The 19,062-nt window shown below is 37.7% G+C and overlaps 1 protein-coding gene across 6 annotated transcripts in view; it reads right to left on the bottom strand.

The window, feature by feature from the left end:
* Positions 1 to 19,062, bottom strand: part of LOC126870214 (poly(rC)-binding protein 3) — a 184,999-nt gene that overhangs the window by 31,938 nt on the left and 133,999 nt on the right. For 5 of the 6 annotated variants that reach the window (XM_050627721.1, XM_050627716.1, XM_050627719.1 and 2 more), the window contains 2 exons: positions 17,855 to 18,259; positions 358 to 454 (listed from right to left, as the gene is read on the bottom strand). In XM_050627721.1, the coding sequence (XP_050483678.1) occupies positions 358 to 454; positions 17,855 to 18,259 (502 nt within the window). The remainder of the gene's footprint in view (positions 1 to 357; positions 455 to 17,854; positions 18,260 to 19,062) is intronic. The other variant, XM_050627720.1, reaches the window with a different exon arrangement.

Raw genomic sequence — 19,062 nt, 5'->3', positions numbered from 1 at the left:
CTGAATTGATCAACCGCATAAATTAAAAGGTAGAAACAAGTGACGAGCGTGCAAACACTGCATCTTAAATGTATAAACACTGTATCTTAATAATATACTAAAAATGTCCTATTATTAATGTTATCTGCCTGTGATAAACAAGTTGGTAGAACCAAGTAATTTGATTTTGGAAAATCGTATTCATCCTAATGAAATTAAGAAATAAGAGAGAGGGTTGAAAAGTTCGGCTTCTGAAACATTCATTTGCAAATTGAAAAAAAAAACAAATGAAAAAGCTTGTGAGATTATTACGAATAAATAAATAGTCACGAGCGTTACAGAGTATTGTAATAGAACAACGAGGAGTTTTTCACGTACCTGCTGGATTCAATCCACCTGTGTTGGCAGGTGTGGCAAGGCCTCCGAGGCCTAGAGCCGCGAGTCCGGCCAATGGATTGCTACCAAGCTTGCCCATCTGTAACAACGACGAACAAAATCCAACGCTCAACAAAAACATGTGCCGCCGCTCGAACGATTTTTAAAAAGTGCTTTCAGAGGGGTATTATACGAAGACATCGATAAAATATAGATCTAAAAGAAAAAAAAAAAAAAGGAAACGATCAATCTGCCTGCTTTCCTCGCGCGTCTCACATTCGAGGATCGTCGATCAAACCAGACGAAAGAAGAAAAAAAAAAAGAAAGAAAGAAAGAAGAAATATCAAAATACAACTCTATGACCAGACAATGGGAAGGAATAAAAACAAATTTCAGAAGAAAACGATCAACGAAAAAAATAAGAAAGAAAATCAAAATGACAAGGTATATCATCATCCTTTGAGTAGATAAAACTGTTCGAATTAAATAATAAGGAAGACAGAGGGAATAAAAGAAGAGATAGAGGAGAAAGTAAAGAATTCTCTCTAGATTAATCCATCATCGTCGATGATCTATCGATCGTTTTGGATTCTACGGTCGTGGCAACCTGCGAGTTTTTTCGCCTGTTCTCATGGTCTCTTCGATGTCGACCAGCAGGATGTCCCGACTTCCTGGGAGCCGATGCAAAAAAATGTCCTTCGTCACCTTTCTCCACACGTTTCCATACTTTTCAATACTTTCACCCTTACTCTGCGTTTGTTTCTTTTCTTTTCCTTTTATCGTCGCTTTGGAAAGCGTCACGCTCTTTCAGGAACACGCATAGTGAAACAACACTCGCATGACAACCACACGCAACAAGGAGCTAAAAACACAGTGAAAATTAATCGAAGGAACGTAATAGAAAAAACGCGCGACGCTCTAACGCCGGATCGATGTTGAGATTCAGACGATGTTTGAATCTCCCGTTTTGGTCAACTTGGTAACATCAACTTGGTAATCGGGCAGACTGTTTCGAGAACTATTCGACGTGATTATGCAAAGAATAATGGACCCTCGCTCGACGAGTATACTGAATTTCGTGGCAACGAAACTACTTACTGTTGCAAATTGCTACAAACAGAAGGAATTGGTTAAAAAAAAAAAAAAAAAAAAAAAAAAGAAGAAGAAGAAAGAAAAAAGAAAGAAAAGAGAGACAGAGAAAGAGTTTCTGACTATCGAACGAATAATGATCGATCTATGGAGAACGATTATCGCATGACTCTCTATTTTCGTACGATTCTAAGAATGTTTTAAAACGAAACAAAAATTAAACGAACCCTCTGTAACTTTTCTACAAAATAATTCTGATATAGTAAAAAAACAATACACTAGAGAGATTATTAAAGCAGCAATTCGTTCGTTACATTAAACTTAACGATCCTTTCGAGAAAGACTTTTCTCCTCGATATTAACTTCAAAAAGCATCATGGATGCAATTAATTAAACTTTATAAAAGGATTAAAAATGAAATACCTATATCAGCAACTTTTTAATTACATATCGTTACAGAAGGTTGAAGATGAAACTCAACTAAAAAATTTAACTACCGTTCACTACCGGTCATCAAATTATTACGATCGCCTGAAGAAAAAACTGCAGCAGAATTTCTCATACACCGTTAGAAGCATAAAATACTTTTTACAATCCATAAACGCAAGTCCCTTATCTCTTTGTAAGAAAGAAGTTTGTGTTTCTAAGCTTCATTCTCGATCGGTCTTCGAACGAAGGCGATAATTTCGAAACGATCATAATAATTCGGCTCGTTGTTACTTATAAACAAAGATGTCGATATTTTCTTGAACCTTCTCTATCGCTATTAATACCAGCACGCTAGTTACGAACAAGTTTCTCGACGTATGTGTATAGCAATGTACAGCTTGGTATTCTGGAGATCGCTTTGCGCTATTAGGGACCGGAAGCCGAGGAATCCAGGACGCTTTGTGATCCAGCCGGAGAATATGTCTACACACGTATGACATACTATACGTCAGAGGTTGGATCGAACTCGATTCTCGCCGCGAAGATTCTCTGCAAATTAATCGACCAAAGTCGACCGTGGTATCTAGCGAATATTAATAGTTGAGGCGGCTAACTTCTAAAGGAACGAGCTATTAAAAAGGAAAAAATAGACAGAGTAGAATGGACGGTTAGGGGAAAAGAAAATATCGCGAGACAGCATGCATTTACGCATCTTTTCTAATTTCGAAAAATTCTTTTGCTTTTTTTTACCATTCATTCGTATTCGTCTTTTGAATAATATTCTCGTTGCAAGATTCTACTTATTTCAACGAAACTGAAATTGTGTAATTCGTATGACACGACTCATTTTAGTATCTAAAAATTATTGAATATTTATTTAAAACAAATAAAAAAAAGAAGATTCAAGTTCATGTTTTTATTAGTTTTTCAAATGTTACCTAAGCAAAATCGATTTGTATCGTTTCTGATTCTACTGATTCAATTATATTTCTTATCACTATAGAAAATAATTTAACATTCCCTGTTTTTGAGGCAATATTCGAGACGGAATGGAATTTAGTCGACCAATTTTTCTATTTCTGATCTTTGAACATTAATTACAAAGGAGACTTGGCGCAGAATTTAGCGCGCGATCGATGTGCTCGCCACGAAACTTCCACAGCATCCGACTCGACAAAGAAAGAACTCGACAAAGTTCCGTGAAGTGACACATACTTACATAAGTAATAACGAAATGCCACGGCGAATAAGTATTCAGCTATTTTTACTTGGACAAATTCTAGCTAAAATATTTCAGTCTTGTGTAAGAGATTCTTTTTCAAAATTAACAGAAAGTATTCTTCCGACCACCTCTAATTAATATTATAAGCTTTCACCTCGTTGACCGTTTCCTACTTTAATTTCTATTATAACAACTCCAAAAGCTGAGTACATAATTCTTCCAGCGATTTCTAATTAATACCGTAAGCTTGCACAGTTCGTTGGCCGTTTCCTACTTTAATTTCTATTATAACAACTCCAAAAGCTGAGTACGTAATTCTTGCAGCGATTTCTAATTAATATCGTAAGCTTACGGTTCGTTCACCGTCTTCTATCTTAATTTCGATCATGACAGTTCCATAAAAATGTCATTAAAAAGAAAAGAATATTTTTTTCAATTAATTAAAAAATCAATATATTTCGTAAATTATTTATTTACTTTCCAAAGTGTCTTTCCCGATATTTTAGAAGAAGGAGTCCCGCTGATTACGAGCGCGTTGTAATTTTCAAACCGCTCGAATTCCAATTCGTCGGCGAACTCATCGACCGTTCCGCAAACCGACGAAATAGTAAAACTCCAAACACACCGTCTCGTCGGACCGTGGCGAATCAATGTAAAAGCTGCTAATTACAACGGAATCTCCCCGTTGGAGTTCAACGGATGAAACAGAAACTGCAACGGATAATTCCTACTGGAGATTGTAAAACTCGTACGTAAATGCATACCCGTGATAACGATATACACGCCGAACACAAAAGTATTAAAACGACACGAATTGAATTATCATTCATAAAAAAAAAAGAAAATAAAAAAAAGAAAAGAAATTTCATATATATTATTTAATATATGTATTATATAATGTATTTATACAAGATGTTCATTTTAACGTTTTACACGATTTTTCAGCCATTTTTAAGCTGTAATAGAAAAAGTGTACATCTACTGTTATACACTTCATATTGTGTGTGAACTAAGGTTTCATATTTTATTTTAGTGCCCGTTACGATATTACGGAATGGAATCGCGTGATTATATTTTTAAAACGCATTGGATAATTTTTCTATCATTATGAAAGAAGAGTATACTGCTGAAAAATTGCATGAACCGTTAGAGTGAACTTCTTCTATATATAAAGTGTTACGCGTAAATTTATCACTTGGAATATCGCTGTAATATTTAGGATTTCGTAAAAATATCGTAAAAGAATTGGACACAATTTTGTGTTGCAGTTTTTCGAATGACATGTCGATTAATTAATTCAAATGACAAATTGAACGTCGATATACAGTGGATAAATTCGTCGAGATCTTATTAATATATCTTCTTCTGATCTTCAGTGATATCTAATTCCTCTTTAAAGTATTTTAAAAAATTTACCACTATTATTTCTAAAGTATCAAAGTACTAATTGACAAAAGAAACTTGACGCTTTCCACGATACGAAATTGTATACCTCTTGACACAACATTATGCAACCTTCGTAGAGAAATTTCTTATAAAATCCCAAACACAGTACACGTATTTCAAGCGATGAAATTGAGCGAAACACCCTGCGTTCTAAATATATAGCGAACGAATTAAAAAAAGAAAAAAAAGAGAAAAAAAGAGGAAGGAGGGAGCAAAAGAGAGAGAAGTAGAAAATGCATTCTTTCTTGCTCCTTGTCGTAAACAGGACAAGATGTCTGGGGCTAAAGATCTAGGACTCTCTTCGTGTACACGTAACCGTGCCCTAAAACATGAAAACCTCAAAAGTGTGATTGGTCTTCTACCTGCAACATCATCTATGCTAATCTATGGTGCACGAGTTCGAACAAAAAAAAAAAAAAAAAGAGAGAAAGGGGGGAGGGAAAGAAATAAAAAAAAAAAGAGAGGCGATAAATATACATACAGATGTAGCACAACACACTTGATCGAACATTGCGAACGTCGTTTCCTCATTTGCATCGTTCTACAAAGACGAATCATCGACGATGCAACGTCGAGTGACTCCGACTGTTTCATACATCATAAAAATAATCGTATTACACGGAACCATAACGTTCGAATGGTGTTCGCAACCGATATAAATATGTACTTCAAACGAGACAGAGATAGAAGAAGATAGACAAAATTAAAAAAAAATTTACATATAATAAAAAAAAAAAAAAAAAATTAAAAAAGAAAAAGGAAAGAAAAAAAAAACTCGATCGAAGACATAAATATGATGTATCGTCACGACGTTGAGAAACTTCTACCCTGCTTAAGATGGTGGAAACGTGATGTCAGGGCAGCCCACCCTCGCGCGAACTTCTTGATTCGTAGCTAAACAGAGTGCTTGGAAGCCATGCTGTTCTAAGATAGGACGGCGAGTGGACAATGGACAACTGAGGACTGAGGCGAATAGAAACGAACAAAAAAATATAAGAAGAAACAAAAACGAGTATACGTAGAAATAGAAATGATAGAAATACGGGAGAAATTTTGACAGAACAATTTATATCCTCGTGTTATAATATCGATGGTATTGATATACAAGGTGTTTCGGATAAACGAGATCGCCTGGATATCTGTTTTACTTACGATCGTATGAAAAACCTTCTCAGGATCAGGACGAAGTTAAACTGTTTCAAGGGACACGTGTAACGGCGAAGAGAATCTTTTCTCAAGTTCGTTTCTTTTAGAAGATTCTTTTTTTAAATAGAACTCTTTCTATATATATATATATATATTTTTTTACAATAGTAGGCGTTTTTTTCTTTATATAAAAATATTAAGACATTCATGCCGGGAAAAAATTAGTTTAAAAGATATTTCGATTTTAATTTCGTCGAATGTATTTAACGTATGAAAGACAAGGAAGACACGCGTCAGCGAAAGAATATCACTTTTGCTTGTCATACGCCAAGTTTTACAAAATTAATATATAATTAATAATAATATACACATAGAACATAGAAAAGGATAAAAAGGTAATATTAAAATATCTTTGAAACTGATCATTTTCAGGCACAAATACCTCGATATTTTTGCATAGAGATTAAAGAAACGCATCAACTGACGAATAAAAAAAATATATAGGGTATATGTAGAATATAATTCTCATTTTGAGATACACCGATAATCTCGATATCTAGCGAAAGAACGATGAAAGAAAATTCTTTCCACCGTTACGCGAACACCTTGAAATAGTTTAACTCTGCCCTGAGAAGTTTTCTCATACAATTGTAAATAAGGCAGATATTTAGATGAACTCGTTTAGCTGAGACAGCCTGTATATCGTACAATAACATTAATATTATCGTGGACAAGTTGACGTTCTGCTCCACCACGGCGTTGTCCCGATTTCTCTTCTCGAGTTTAGTTAGAAATCGAGACAACGTTGGAGGAGACAAGGCCTCGACAGTCTTTGTGCTTCGACCGTGCGCTTCGAATAAAAGGGAATTCTTTTACAGGCGAAAACAAAGAGACGTACGAACGTATGAAGATATACGCAGAGGGATGAGAAAGAAGGAAGTCTCTTGCGAAGCCGTGAAAAAGCGGAAGCGTGTATATACGTACTTCGGAGATCGGTTTCGCGATCGGTTCGTCGCTATCGTATTTTTCGCTGGCACTCGAACCAAGTGAAGTCGCTTGGCGTCTATTTACCTTTGTATCGAAGCGTCTATTGGACGCGTTTCTTCGTAGCTTACGCACGGCCAATTCTCGTTCGTAGGTTTGTCGAGAGTAATGTAAAAAGATTGCCAAAGTCTGACAGATTCTTGGTGGTGAATTGATCGCGGTGCATCGGCGAAACAAAAGAAAACACGAGTTTTATTATTTCAGAAGCGATCGGTAAGCAAAGGAGTTAGATTTTTTAACTCTGCTATGCAACCAACTTCTTTCCATCCAATTGTACTTTTATCTCGTTAGAAATTCAAATGCCATCTTTTTAAACGGACTATGTTCTTCCTTTTTAAATAACGAGAGATCTTTTTGAAATTTTTCAAATCTGGACTATGCGAAAGACACATTTGGAAGGTGGTTTACGTGTTGGAAAATTAAGCAATTCAGAACCTGATCTAAATCGTTGTCGTCATTTACGAGTTTTATAATTCGATTGATACTGACGCTTCGAATTATGATATTTGCTGAAATTTTTTAACGAAGATGAGGCACAATTGAGTGGAGAAGTTTGAGTACCGTAGCAGGGCTAATTCGCTGGCAGCTTCCGTCATTGTCGCGTGAACGTGAGATACAAAAGCAAGTTGGCTGAAATTCGACCGTGGCGAAACACAATTAGGATCGCGAAGTGGAAAGCAACTGTATGTACATAAAATGTCCCACGTAATTGGAACAAATCATACTCTTTGCGTGATTGCAATTAGGAAATTACTTAGTGGGTGAAATGTTAGAATAAATATCAGAGAAACGTGGTAAATAATTTAACGAGGATCATATCCTTTTGTAAGTATAATGCAATGCATGTACATTATGAGATTGTACAAAAACATTTAAAAAATGAAACCGTTTAATTCTCTTTTTTTTTTTATTCTCTACAAAGAAGACACTAGAAGAAATTTGGTCGAAAAATAATCAATTTGTAAGATATTTCGTATGAATATTGTTATTAAAGTTGCGATATTTCGTGGTAGATATTTTTCAATCACTGCACCCGTGTTATATTATACAGGATGACAAATTTGATTTACGTCAAACAAAATACACGCGTCTATTAAAAAAAGCACTGTGCATCTACATAATGCACACACACTGTGTTACATTCATGAAACAACGTATTTATAAAAATATGGTCCTGGAAAGGTAGATCTCTCTTAATTATTCATCTCTTTTTCATAATATCGTTCTCTAATTGCGACCAGAGAAAATTGTATGATTTTGTCCTAGTTACGCGAACCAACCTGTACACACGTTTTTGGTCATCTTGAATATTTTCCATCCCGAGGATGAGTTAATCCCTTGAAAATATATCATTTCAGATGAAAATTCTCCTACAGAAACCAAAATCTTACCGATAATCTTGCCAATAATACAGCACGTAGTAACAGGGAAGAATCCTAAAAAAAAATTGGCAAGAACTATAATTCCATTTATGCTCCTTTCTAAACCCTGCAACTTTCGTCTAACTAATTATGTTTCGATTATGAATAGAAAAATTCTATTCGTATTACTAAACAGATATCTTGGAAAAATGTAAATGATATCCGGCGAATTCTAAATTCCCGTAAGATAAAACTGTTTCGGTGACTGTTACAGTTCCACTGTTCTCAATCGATTTGCTATCATCAAGGGATTAATTTGCCTCGAGAAGCGTCTGCAATCCACTAAGACCCGATACATTCTTCCGCGTGGCGAGGCACGTTTTAAGAAGTGGGATTTACCAGGATCGAGAAGGCGGATCAGAAACAGAGGATTTCTGATCAAACTCTACCGAGAAGAACGGAACGTAAACAAGAGAAATCAGAGACAGTGTACGTAGGACGAGAAGCCAAGAATTAAATCATGTTCTGTAAGCCGAGAGACAGTAGATAAAATACTTAAGACAGGGAAATAAAACTAAAGGAACAGAAGTAGAAATTTAGAGAAGAAAGAAAAGAGAAAAGAAAAAGATAGATATGATTCTCCATAACAGGCAGAGAAACTTATATGAAAACTTAGACAGAGTCAGAAGTGGCGGTGGGATTGTGAAGAGAGAGAGAGAGAAAGAGAAAGAGAGAAAGAGAGAGAGAGAGAGAGAGATAAAGCGCAATGTAGTAAATAATATACCTATGTAAATCTACCTTTTCTCGTGCCACGCATGCATACTGGTCTTTGTTTTGTTGTACAACTCGCTCATTGTTCACGTCGTGGTTGTCCAATACCAACCCGCCCCCAATTAGATCAGCTATAGCGTGTCTCCCGTAGAGTGACATACTTCGCAAGGAAAAGAAACGGAAGTAGAGATACAGAGAACACAAGTTAAGAAACAAGACAAACAAATAGCGAAGGAAACCAAATAGAAAATTGTACCGACAGAACAGTATACGTATAGAAGAAAATATATATAAAGTGGAAGAAAAAGACAAACGAAACGTAGAAGGAAATGACGATAGAGTATAATAACGTAACAGAGAAGAAAGAAGGAACTCGACCGGTCCGCGGAATAACGCTAATGAAAAAGGCAATGAGCCGTGTGTGCAGTGAGATTCTGGTCGGCCACCTTTTTCTCTCGTTTACATTTTTCTTTTTTATCTTCGTGCGGATTTTCCGATCTGTATGTTTTATGCGTCGTTTTTTCTTAATGGTTCTTATTGGTAGCTGTTCTTTCTTTCGAGTTTTTCGCCGTTCTTTTTTCTCGCATCTCGAAACCGAAAATCGTGGAAGTCGGGCTCCGTGTGAGTCGTCGGTCGTCGAAAAGCGCAGAGAAACAGAAGGCAGGACGGATGCTGAGACACGACGATACACGCCATCTTGACTACGAGGAGATTCGTTATCAATTATCATCGATTTTGGTCTGCGACGATCGCCAAATATTTCTGCGATTGTCTACGATGCACTGGAATTATTGCACAGGGGGAGCGATAGAAATACGATTTCCGCAGTTTTCACAGTAACGGAAATTCGATGATCAGAGCTTTTACAGAGATGGCAGAAATTTCTAGAAATTCGTTGGTCAGAGCTCTCGTAATCGGAGGAGCAATAAATATTCCATGCTCGGTGCTTTCACAATAGTAAGAATAATACTTTGTTAGAGCATTCAAGATCCACGATCTACGAGTTTTCTTTTAGATTTACATATTTTCGCTCATTTGCGATAACAGAAACAATAGAAATACTAGAAATTCGATGTTCAGAGCTTTCGCAATCGTATAAACGATAAATATTCGGTGCTTTCGCAGCAGCAAAGATAGGACAAACTTCTAGAGACTTCACCCTGCACAATCTACGAGTTTTCTTCCAAATTTTCATATTTATACTCTTTTCGAATAACATGAATAAAAATTAGAAATAATAAGAATCCTAGAAATTCGATGATCATAGTTTCCACGATACGTACAAAAGATTATAAAAGGTACAAATTGGACGCTCGGTGTTTCCATCACAATGTCTTTACAAAAATTCAATGTTTACACTCTACGATTTTACAAACGAACAAACAAGAGAAATTCGGAAAATTTACGATCGTCTGAGTTTCTTCTCGCGGAATAAAGAATAACGCGTGCTCGTTTATCAATGTGTTATGTGTGTGAAAGAGACAGACAGACAGACAGACAGACAGACAGACAGGCAGACAGGAGAGGGAGAATGAGAAATCTTTCACCCCTCCAGCGAGTTTCTATCTCTCTGTGCGTCATTTTGTCTTCTTTCTTTCTGCGCCGCAGTCAGCCGGACGCGAATTAAAAATTCTGACGCAAACCGAACTCGGCGAGTTTGTACTGTCGGAAGGCGGAACCAAAACGCACCCTTTTAATAATTCAATCTGTCAACAGGGGGATTGCGAGAGCGTTGCGTCAATGTGTTTGCACCGCGTCCACGCACAAAAACAGTTACTAATTAGCAAACGTCGCTGTTAAAGCTGGTAATTATGTTTGCCGGGCCGTCGTTCGCGCCGACCCTGACAGATAGAAAATTCAGAATCAATTGCTTCGGCAAACGTGACTACCGTGTGTTCCTCTGCACGCTGCGTTTTCTGTCTGCTTGTCGACCAGGCCGTCATTAAAAGGAAAACGCGTTTGTACACCGACGCGTTAAAGCTCTGCCCTTCGTTTTTCCGTTTGCTCTTTCCAATGTTTCCACATCGAAACGTTCACACCTTTCCTCGATCATCGATCGATCGTTCTGATCGAATAAGTTTTAGTAATTCGTTTAAAGATTCTTTTTAGAATTATGGTCCTACCATGTATCGTCATATTATTGAATTCGATGGTGTCTTAGGTTGGTTGTTGATCAATATTGCTAAAAAAAAAAAATTTATCTTTTGAGGTATTGGTCAGGTTTCTACGTTATTCGGTATATCGTTGGTAATTGCAACAGACAAAAATATTTCCAGTTTTGTGTCTTTACCTTGAATTGCATTTCACAGTCGATTTATTGTGGATATTTGACTAATTTGAGAAACTTACTATTACATCGTGGTAAATCAGTATGTACTGTAAAATCAGTATTTTAAATGCACGCATTGGACACGCTGACAAAAGATGTATACAGGGTGGTTGGTAACTGGTGGTACAAGCGGAAAGGGGGTGATTCTACGCGAAAAAAGAAGTCGAAAATATAGAATAAAAATTTTTCGTTTGAGGCGTTGTTTTCGAGAAAATCGACTTTAAATTTTCGCTCGGTACGCGCGCTGTCTCGTTGTCTCGATGGAAAAATTAAAAAAAAAAAAGAAAAAGAAGCCTCAAACGAAAAATTTTTATTCTATATTTTCGACTTCTTTTTTCGCGTAGAATCACCCCCTTTCCACCGCTTGTACCACCAGTTACCAACCACCCCGTATATTGATGTATATATAAAAAGTGTACATATACATTAGAAATTTAATTTAACGTTCTGTATTTATCGCAAGATTAACTACCAACAAGTCTAATCCACCAGAAAAATCTCAGTCTTCTTACAGAAATCTGCAACGTTCGATCGATGCGTGTGGAAAGAAAGTATCGCAATAATTATTATCGTTTATCAATTTTTCTACCTATTCGTTATCCAGCACTAGGGAAATCTGCATCGTTCGTTCGATATATCCAGAGAAAGAATAAATATCTTTGCTTTGCTGCTGGGAATCTTGATTGTCGCAATTTTCCAGTGCATCGACTCGTCTTTTTGCCATGTTCAATGCTGTCAACCCTCGTCAAGATGGCATTTCATGGCGCCTGCCGATCGACCGGACGTACGGGTCGACTTCGACCTCGCTAATCAGCATGAAACTCATCGATCGCCATTCTTAAGATGTCTCGTGTACGCGCCTGTCCGCGTTTGACCGGATCCAACGACAGGCCATGACGAAGAATCCATCGTGCGACCCTCGAGTAAGCGTTCATGCTAAAGCAGGCTCGATCAATCGGAGAGAGAACCCCCGGTGAAACGCGCGTGATTCTCCAACGTGTTGCAAACGAGCCCTTCATAGCGCGACAAAGTAATCGCGCTTTTTCAAATTCTCCAAATTTTGTCTGCAACCAAAACGCTCCATCGGTCTTACGTAATTTCTTCTACGAATTTTCTCTACTTGTTATACCGTGGAGCTAATCGATTCGACGGATGAGCGGCTCGAATCACACGCGCCTTTCGTCCAGAGGTTGTCTGCACATGGACGGACAGAATCGGCCCCACGATGATCGTACTCGAACCAGAGATAAAACATAGCTCGATCGTGACACGCCGATTATTATCATATCGTAAACACATGGAAATCATAGGAAATGAAATATAGAAAACGAAACCATACCATCGAATATGCTATGGAAATAACAGAAAGAAACTATTGTTCGTCCTCTTTTTTATTTTCTGTATTTCTTTTTCTTTCGTACTTGGGACTTTTTTGGCGGAGTTTGCACTCGTGTTGACCGAACGTTGTCGAATACGATTCTCGTGAAGAATATTCACGGTCATATGTGTCGACGGGACGCGCGATAAACGAGATTCATTTGCACCACCGTGTCTTTTTTATTTCTCTCGTTGAAAAATTTCTTTTATCATTTTTGCTTTGATCGAGCTCGATTCGCGTACGCGAACAAGCGTACTACGATGCACTTCTTCGTAACGAAGGATCAAGCTTTTAACGTTTATCGAACGGCGTATAGCCCATGTGGAGTTGGAAGCTTTGAAACTGCTCGAACGGTTGTAGTAGAGTCGTTAAACTTGAAGCTCGATAAACTGGTTTCGATCAACCACTTGACGCCCCGTGTCGACGATTTGCATAATACCGTGGTGGTAATGGCGATCTTGCAACGACACAAAGGGAAAACAGTTCGACTGTGAAGATTATCACATCGATCGTCAGTTTGAGACCACACCTTGTCTCGTGGGCAAAATTTATGACAGCTGAGGACAGGTTGTCGTTTTATTTGCTAAAGATTGAAACGCGGATTTATTCTTATCGTTATCGATTCGCGTCTCATGAAAGCTAACGGTGCTTCAGGTATGCCGTTCATGTTCAGATAGAAATAGATACTGGCGATATTAAATTATTTAATAGCGTCGATTGTCTCTATTCTAAAATATTTTATACGGATATCACTTTTTTAAATCAATCATCAAACGACCAACAAAATATCTTCTTTTTTTCTTTTAAATTAGATGGTGTAATTTTCCGCTGGATTTGGGAAACGTCTATTGAAAAAGTTGCCCAACGTTTCAATTTGCAGGTATTTTTCATTTCTCATTTTTTGAAATCAGTAAGTTTTAAACAGTCGCAGTAACAAAATATGAAGAGCGACAAAATTCGTGGCGTGACTTTTATGACAAATTTCTTCAGAATTGTAAACTGACAATACCAAAAGAGGACTAGATTCTGTTTTAAAATTTAAATTACTATCCTTGCGGATAAATATTCATTAAATTATTGAAATATCGTAGTTCAAGCCATTTCTTAAACCAGTCGCGGTACACGTGTCTCTTAAGAAATCAATCGATTTCCTTTGAAGATATTCTATTAAAAGAGATTCAGTTTCAAGAAAGTCTTCACGTAGCAGGAAATTTCGATGATTAAACACGGTCGACACGACTCATTTCCGACAACCTGTCGCATAGTACAACTGATAATGTGGTAACGCTACTGACATTACCACAAGTGTGAAATCTCAAAGGCGACCGATTATTATCAAAAGGAATTTACGCGACTCGATATTTCTCTATTCGACTGCACACGAAACTACAGTCAATTCAATGATACGAAAACAATAATTGTTCATTTTGTGTAAAAAAAAATCGTTATTCGACTGCGTACACACAAAACGACGAGAAATAGATCCAACGTTAGTTGTAATTTCGTAGATCTTCCTCTGTTCGACTCCACCGAGAAGATTAATGAGAATTCGATTAAAAAATTGATCGAATGTTAATTGTAGGTCTGCAAATTCCTCTTCGATGTTTCTCTTTCGACTCCACAGAAATCAATTCAATAAATAAAAATGAAAAAGAGAGAGAGAGAGATTCGATATCGTTCTTAGACTTTAAAAAAGTTTCTCGCCTAATGCACGGCTATGATCGACAATAATCGTGATTATCGCGCGTACCGTACAATCGTGTATCATCTCGTGTCGGCATGCAACGAGAAAATAAATTCTCTGTGCACCGTAAAGGACGGCAAGCAGTTTCACAGAAGGCGACATCAACCCACTATCAATCGCAAGCACAAGAAAAAAAAAAGGAGGAGGAGAGAGAGAGAGAGAGACAGAGAGATAGAGAGAGATATAGAGAGAAAGAGAGTGTGAGAGAGACACACACCGAGACCACGGCTGGGACATAGAGTACGTAAAGAAGCGTCTTGGTGAATATTGTCAGAGAGACGGAACAGAGACAAATGAACGAACGAACGAACGAAGAACAAGAAAAAATCCAGAAACGGCCGATACACGTAACAGACACGTGCGGATCACATAAAAAGCAAAGCACATAACCGACGCGCCACTTCGACGAGTTAACGATCTCTTAATTATCAATAAATTAGACGTCTGTAAGAAAATCTTGCATTTTACTTAGAGGAGTAAAGTAGATGGTCTTTGAGAAATGAAAAGATTTGATAAAGAAGACAGTTGGAGATCGATCGATCGGTGGATATTTAAGAGACGATTCCTCGTGAAGCCACGCGATTGGGAGAAACACAATGGGGTAAAGTGGAGCTTCGAGTTCCTCTTATTTCTTCTATTCCAAGAGAGTAGAAGGAGAAGAAAGAATAGAAGAAGATATTTCTAAAAGAAAATTTTAAATGAAATATTTCGTCGACATTTTCTGAAGTTTCTGATCTCTCTCTGTAGAAGGTTTCTGGACGAAAAAGCGATACACGCGTACAACGTGTTCTTCAATTGTTAATCACGTATTCGTAATTCCTTAGTTGAAACATAGAACACAGTGGATTTTAGTTGTACAACGTATGGAATGTTGCAAGCAAACAGATGATGATTCTGGAAGTAAAAAAGCGTGGAAAATGTCGAATAAAATTTTTCGTTGGGAGCTTCGTTTTTTTTTTTTTTTTTTTTTATAGATAAAAACGAGCTTGAAAATTCATGAGTAGACGTGCGTGCGCTCAAACTATCTCTTGATCGATAGTATGCAATATGCTTGCCGGTGAAATAATGTCGAGTTCTATTTCAAACCTCATTTTTTTTTTTTTTTCAAAAACAAGGCTTGAAACGAAAAAAATTGTACTCTTCATTTTTGATTTGCTTTTGTTTCCAGAATAATATTTTTCCCGGTTCTATATATATATATATATATCACATGAACTTTGCGAGTATAGTCACAAAATCCATTGAAACAGTTTGTAAAATGGAGACGACAAAACGACGGCGTAAATGTATATCACATTAAAACAAAGACGAAGAATATGAAATGCAGTACACAATTGTTGGCAATTACTCCAAAAAAAAAAAAAAAAAAAAAAGAAGAAGAGAAGAAAATGGACTAGTCTATTGCAAAAGTCCATTACTTGAAATCGATCCACTTCCTTGCTAAAATTAGTGAGCGAAGCAATTGATTCGATACACATAATCGAGCCATAAATAACCACAACAGTTTGAATACACATATATTCGAGCTACCTAATATTAATTTATATTCTGTATCTTACAACGATAAACGTTATTAATGGATTACGCCACCTAGAATACAGAGTACAAATTAAAATAAAGTATCCTGACCTTAAACAACTTGATGCAAACTATCGTGGTTTAATTTAACGAATTAAAAATTGACTATCATAATTACATCGTCTTTTCTCTTTTCATTCTTCAATATCAATTTTCATTTTATAAATATGCCATCACTTCATCGTCCTTTTACTTATCATTCGTTGTTTTATTTTTACTCCTTATTTACTTGTTATTTATCATGTTATTTCTTTCTTTCCGTCCAGAAGCGTGATATATACATAGAAAGAGAAAGAGAGAGAGAGAGAGAGAGAGAGAGAAAAGCGTGCACTTGTGGAAAGTTTGTATGTTGCTTTCGTGAACGAATCACTCGAAGCTACACGAAGGAACGTCGAGCAGAAAGCCAAGGTGTGTTCAAGGTGCCGATGCATGTACGTGTGGACCGGGCTTTGGAGTTTGTAAAGGGCTTTTCCAGGATGGGGACCAGGTGGCCTATACAACGGTGGAGCATTCCGGTACACGTGGGCAAACATTCTACGCGACGCTACGGCATTTGGTGAAAATTGGATATCGAATGCTTCGACGAGTTGAATGAACTGCGTCCTACCCACATCTCTCGTTCCCGAAACGTCGAAAACTATGAATCCTAGCTGACGCGTGTTTTTACCTAAAACTGTTTATTACATTTTGCTGTTGTTCAATTCTCGCTGAGAATTCAATTTCAATGGCTCAGGAATATAGTCTCGGCTCACTGCGAATACGTTTTTAGTTTGAAATGTTGCAAAGTTTAAATACTCGTTAGGAGAATGGAAGTTTTGCATTTTGTAACAAAGATACAGACGTTTTGATAAGCTATCAAAAATCGAATATGTTATTTGAAGACAAAATTCGAAATTGACTTCAAGTTGGTGTCTAATAAAATATGAAAATTTATCGATATTAATTACCAAGAAAATTAATTGCTACCATTCTGAATATTACCATAGAGTGAATATTCAACGTTAAAATGGAAGATCTCTTTGTTGGCTTGTATTAAATGAAAAATACCAAGAGAAGGAACTATTCATTATGAAAGCGTCAGTATTACAAAAATGAGAATTTTCTTTTCAACTTATCGTTCCCTAGAGTAGATTCTAATTTTGTATACATAACTTGCCCTATATCTGTATATTACTTGAAACAAACGTGTTACTTGATCATTCTTCTTTCCATTAATCCATACTGGAGACTTTGCAATTAATTATGTCGTAACATACATATATATATTCAAATTTGCAAAAGAATTTATAACAATGTAAAAAAGATTCAAAAAGGAAAGAAGGAAGAAGTAGCACCTTTCCTAGCCAAAATCCACTTCTCAAGCCTCGTCACCCTATTCTCCTCATTCACTATCTCCTTCACGACTCTATTCACCCTTCTCATCCTCCCAAAAAAACACGTCAGCTCTCGTCTTACATCCAATTCTCTCACCATTTCCACCAATTACCGTGATCGTCCGGAGCCATGTATTAAACCCGAATCAATTCAGGACAAAGAAGTAGATAGAAACAGAGATAGAGAAACAGTGCATCTTGGCCAGGAATTGTTCAAATTGCATCCTCGGAAAGACGCAAAATAGTAATTAAATGTATAAGGGACAACTGGGTGTATAGGTGAACAAGGGTTAACAATATATAAATATATTTATATGTATGTATATATATATTTATATATACGTATAATTCATATACATATACATATATACATATATATAAATAACAGAGGTCCGCTCGCGTTGCTCCGTACAACGTGTACGTTGGTGTATACGTGTGTACGTGTATTAAAACGTCAAGATAGATTCGAGATACGGTGTGTGTACCGGTTTTCTGATCGAAAGGGTCTGGTGGTAGTATCTCTTGGGGTGGTTTTTTTTTTGTTGGTAATCAGGATCTCGGGGGTGGATCACGAAAAACAAAAGACTTACGGCGTCTGCCACGAGGTGTGCGGGCGGGAGGGCTGCCTGCAAGTGTCCACTCTTCAGCAGGGGGTCGGCGAGGCCTGCCACGCTGGCGTGTAAGGGGCTCGGGTGGAGGGGATGATGTGGGGTTGTAAGGTGGGCCGTGGATAGGAGCGGATGCCCGTGAGAAGCGGCGAAGGCCGAGGAGGAAGGGTGGGCCGCGAAGGGCGAAGTCGTCAAAGTTTGGGTGTTCAGCGAGGGCGGGGTGGGCCCGGCAGCGGGCGCGGGCAATGGCAATACTGTACTTACGTCCGAGTGGGCGGGCACCGCGTAATTACCCTGGATGGTGTAGGCTTGCCCACCAGCCAGGATCACTGGCCCACCAACTTGGGGTTTGGGGCGATAAGGGATCGTGGCGCCTTTGGGAGGGGACTGAAACAGAAAGAAACACACGCACGAGTGCGAATACACAAATCGTGTTGTTCATTCGTGTACTATAGTAGCCACCGCTTAATGATCGCTGGTTCGGGTTCGCGTGATCAACCAGTTCGTCGGACTAGTTTGCTAGACAGAGTCTTTGGATGGACAGCCAGGTGTCTCAGGAAGTTCTCGGAACGCATTGAGTACGAGCGAGATACGACCTATTTGTCTAACGGAGTCCTGAGATGATCAATATACATTGTCGATACTTCAGAGTTCTCAACGTTACTGTATGTGTAAACGGATCCTTGGATATTGTGTATGCGTTTTATCGACGACGTACAGGGTGTTTCATAATATGTAGAACCCATTTCAGGAGTGGACAGCAGACGCAGAAACGACGAAAACTGTCCATACAAATACATGTCCTATTTGACTTTGTTTGCAAGTTATAGCCATTTTTACGTTAGAATAATCCGCGACAGGCAGAGGATGGATATCCGCTTGTTTATATGAACCTTCTTCGCTGTCTATGTGTCCCCGCTGCTGAAAAGACTCCCACATGTTACGATATACCCTGTACATTGTCTGGCGGACTTTTACACGTATAATAATGTTTAGAAACCTGAAGAATTATCCCAGGACTCCTTAATTCAGCGACTTTCAACCTTTCTTATCTTATGGCATGCATAAACGAATTACTAAAATTATATTTGGTTTGAGAGCATTCACACCAAACGCCTATTGTTCTGGTTGTTGTCGTTTCTTTACTTAACAATCTAAGAGAAAAGGAAGTGGATGACTAGGACTAAACG

Source organism: Bombus huntii, chromosome 10 (genome assembly GCF_024542735.1).
Source record: "Bombus huntii isolate Logan2020A chromosome 10, iyBomHunt1.1, whole genome shotgun sequence".
NCBI classification, from domain to species: Eukaryota; Metazoa; Arthropoda; class Insecta; order Hymenoptera; family Apidae; genus Bombus; species Bombus huntii.
The sequence above is the reverse complement of the archived record's forward strand: the minus strand, read 5'-3'. Positions and strand labels throughout refer to the sequence as shown.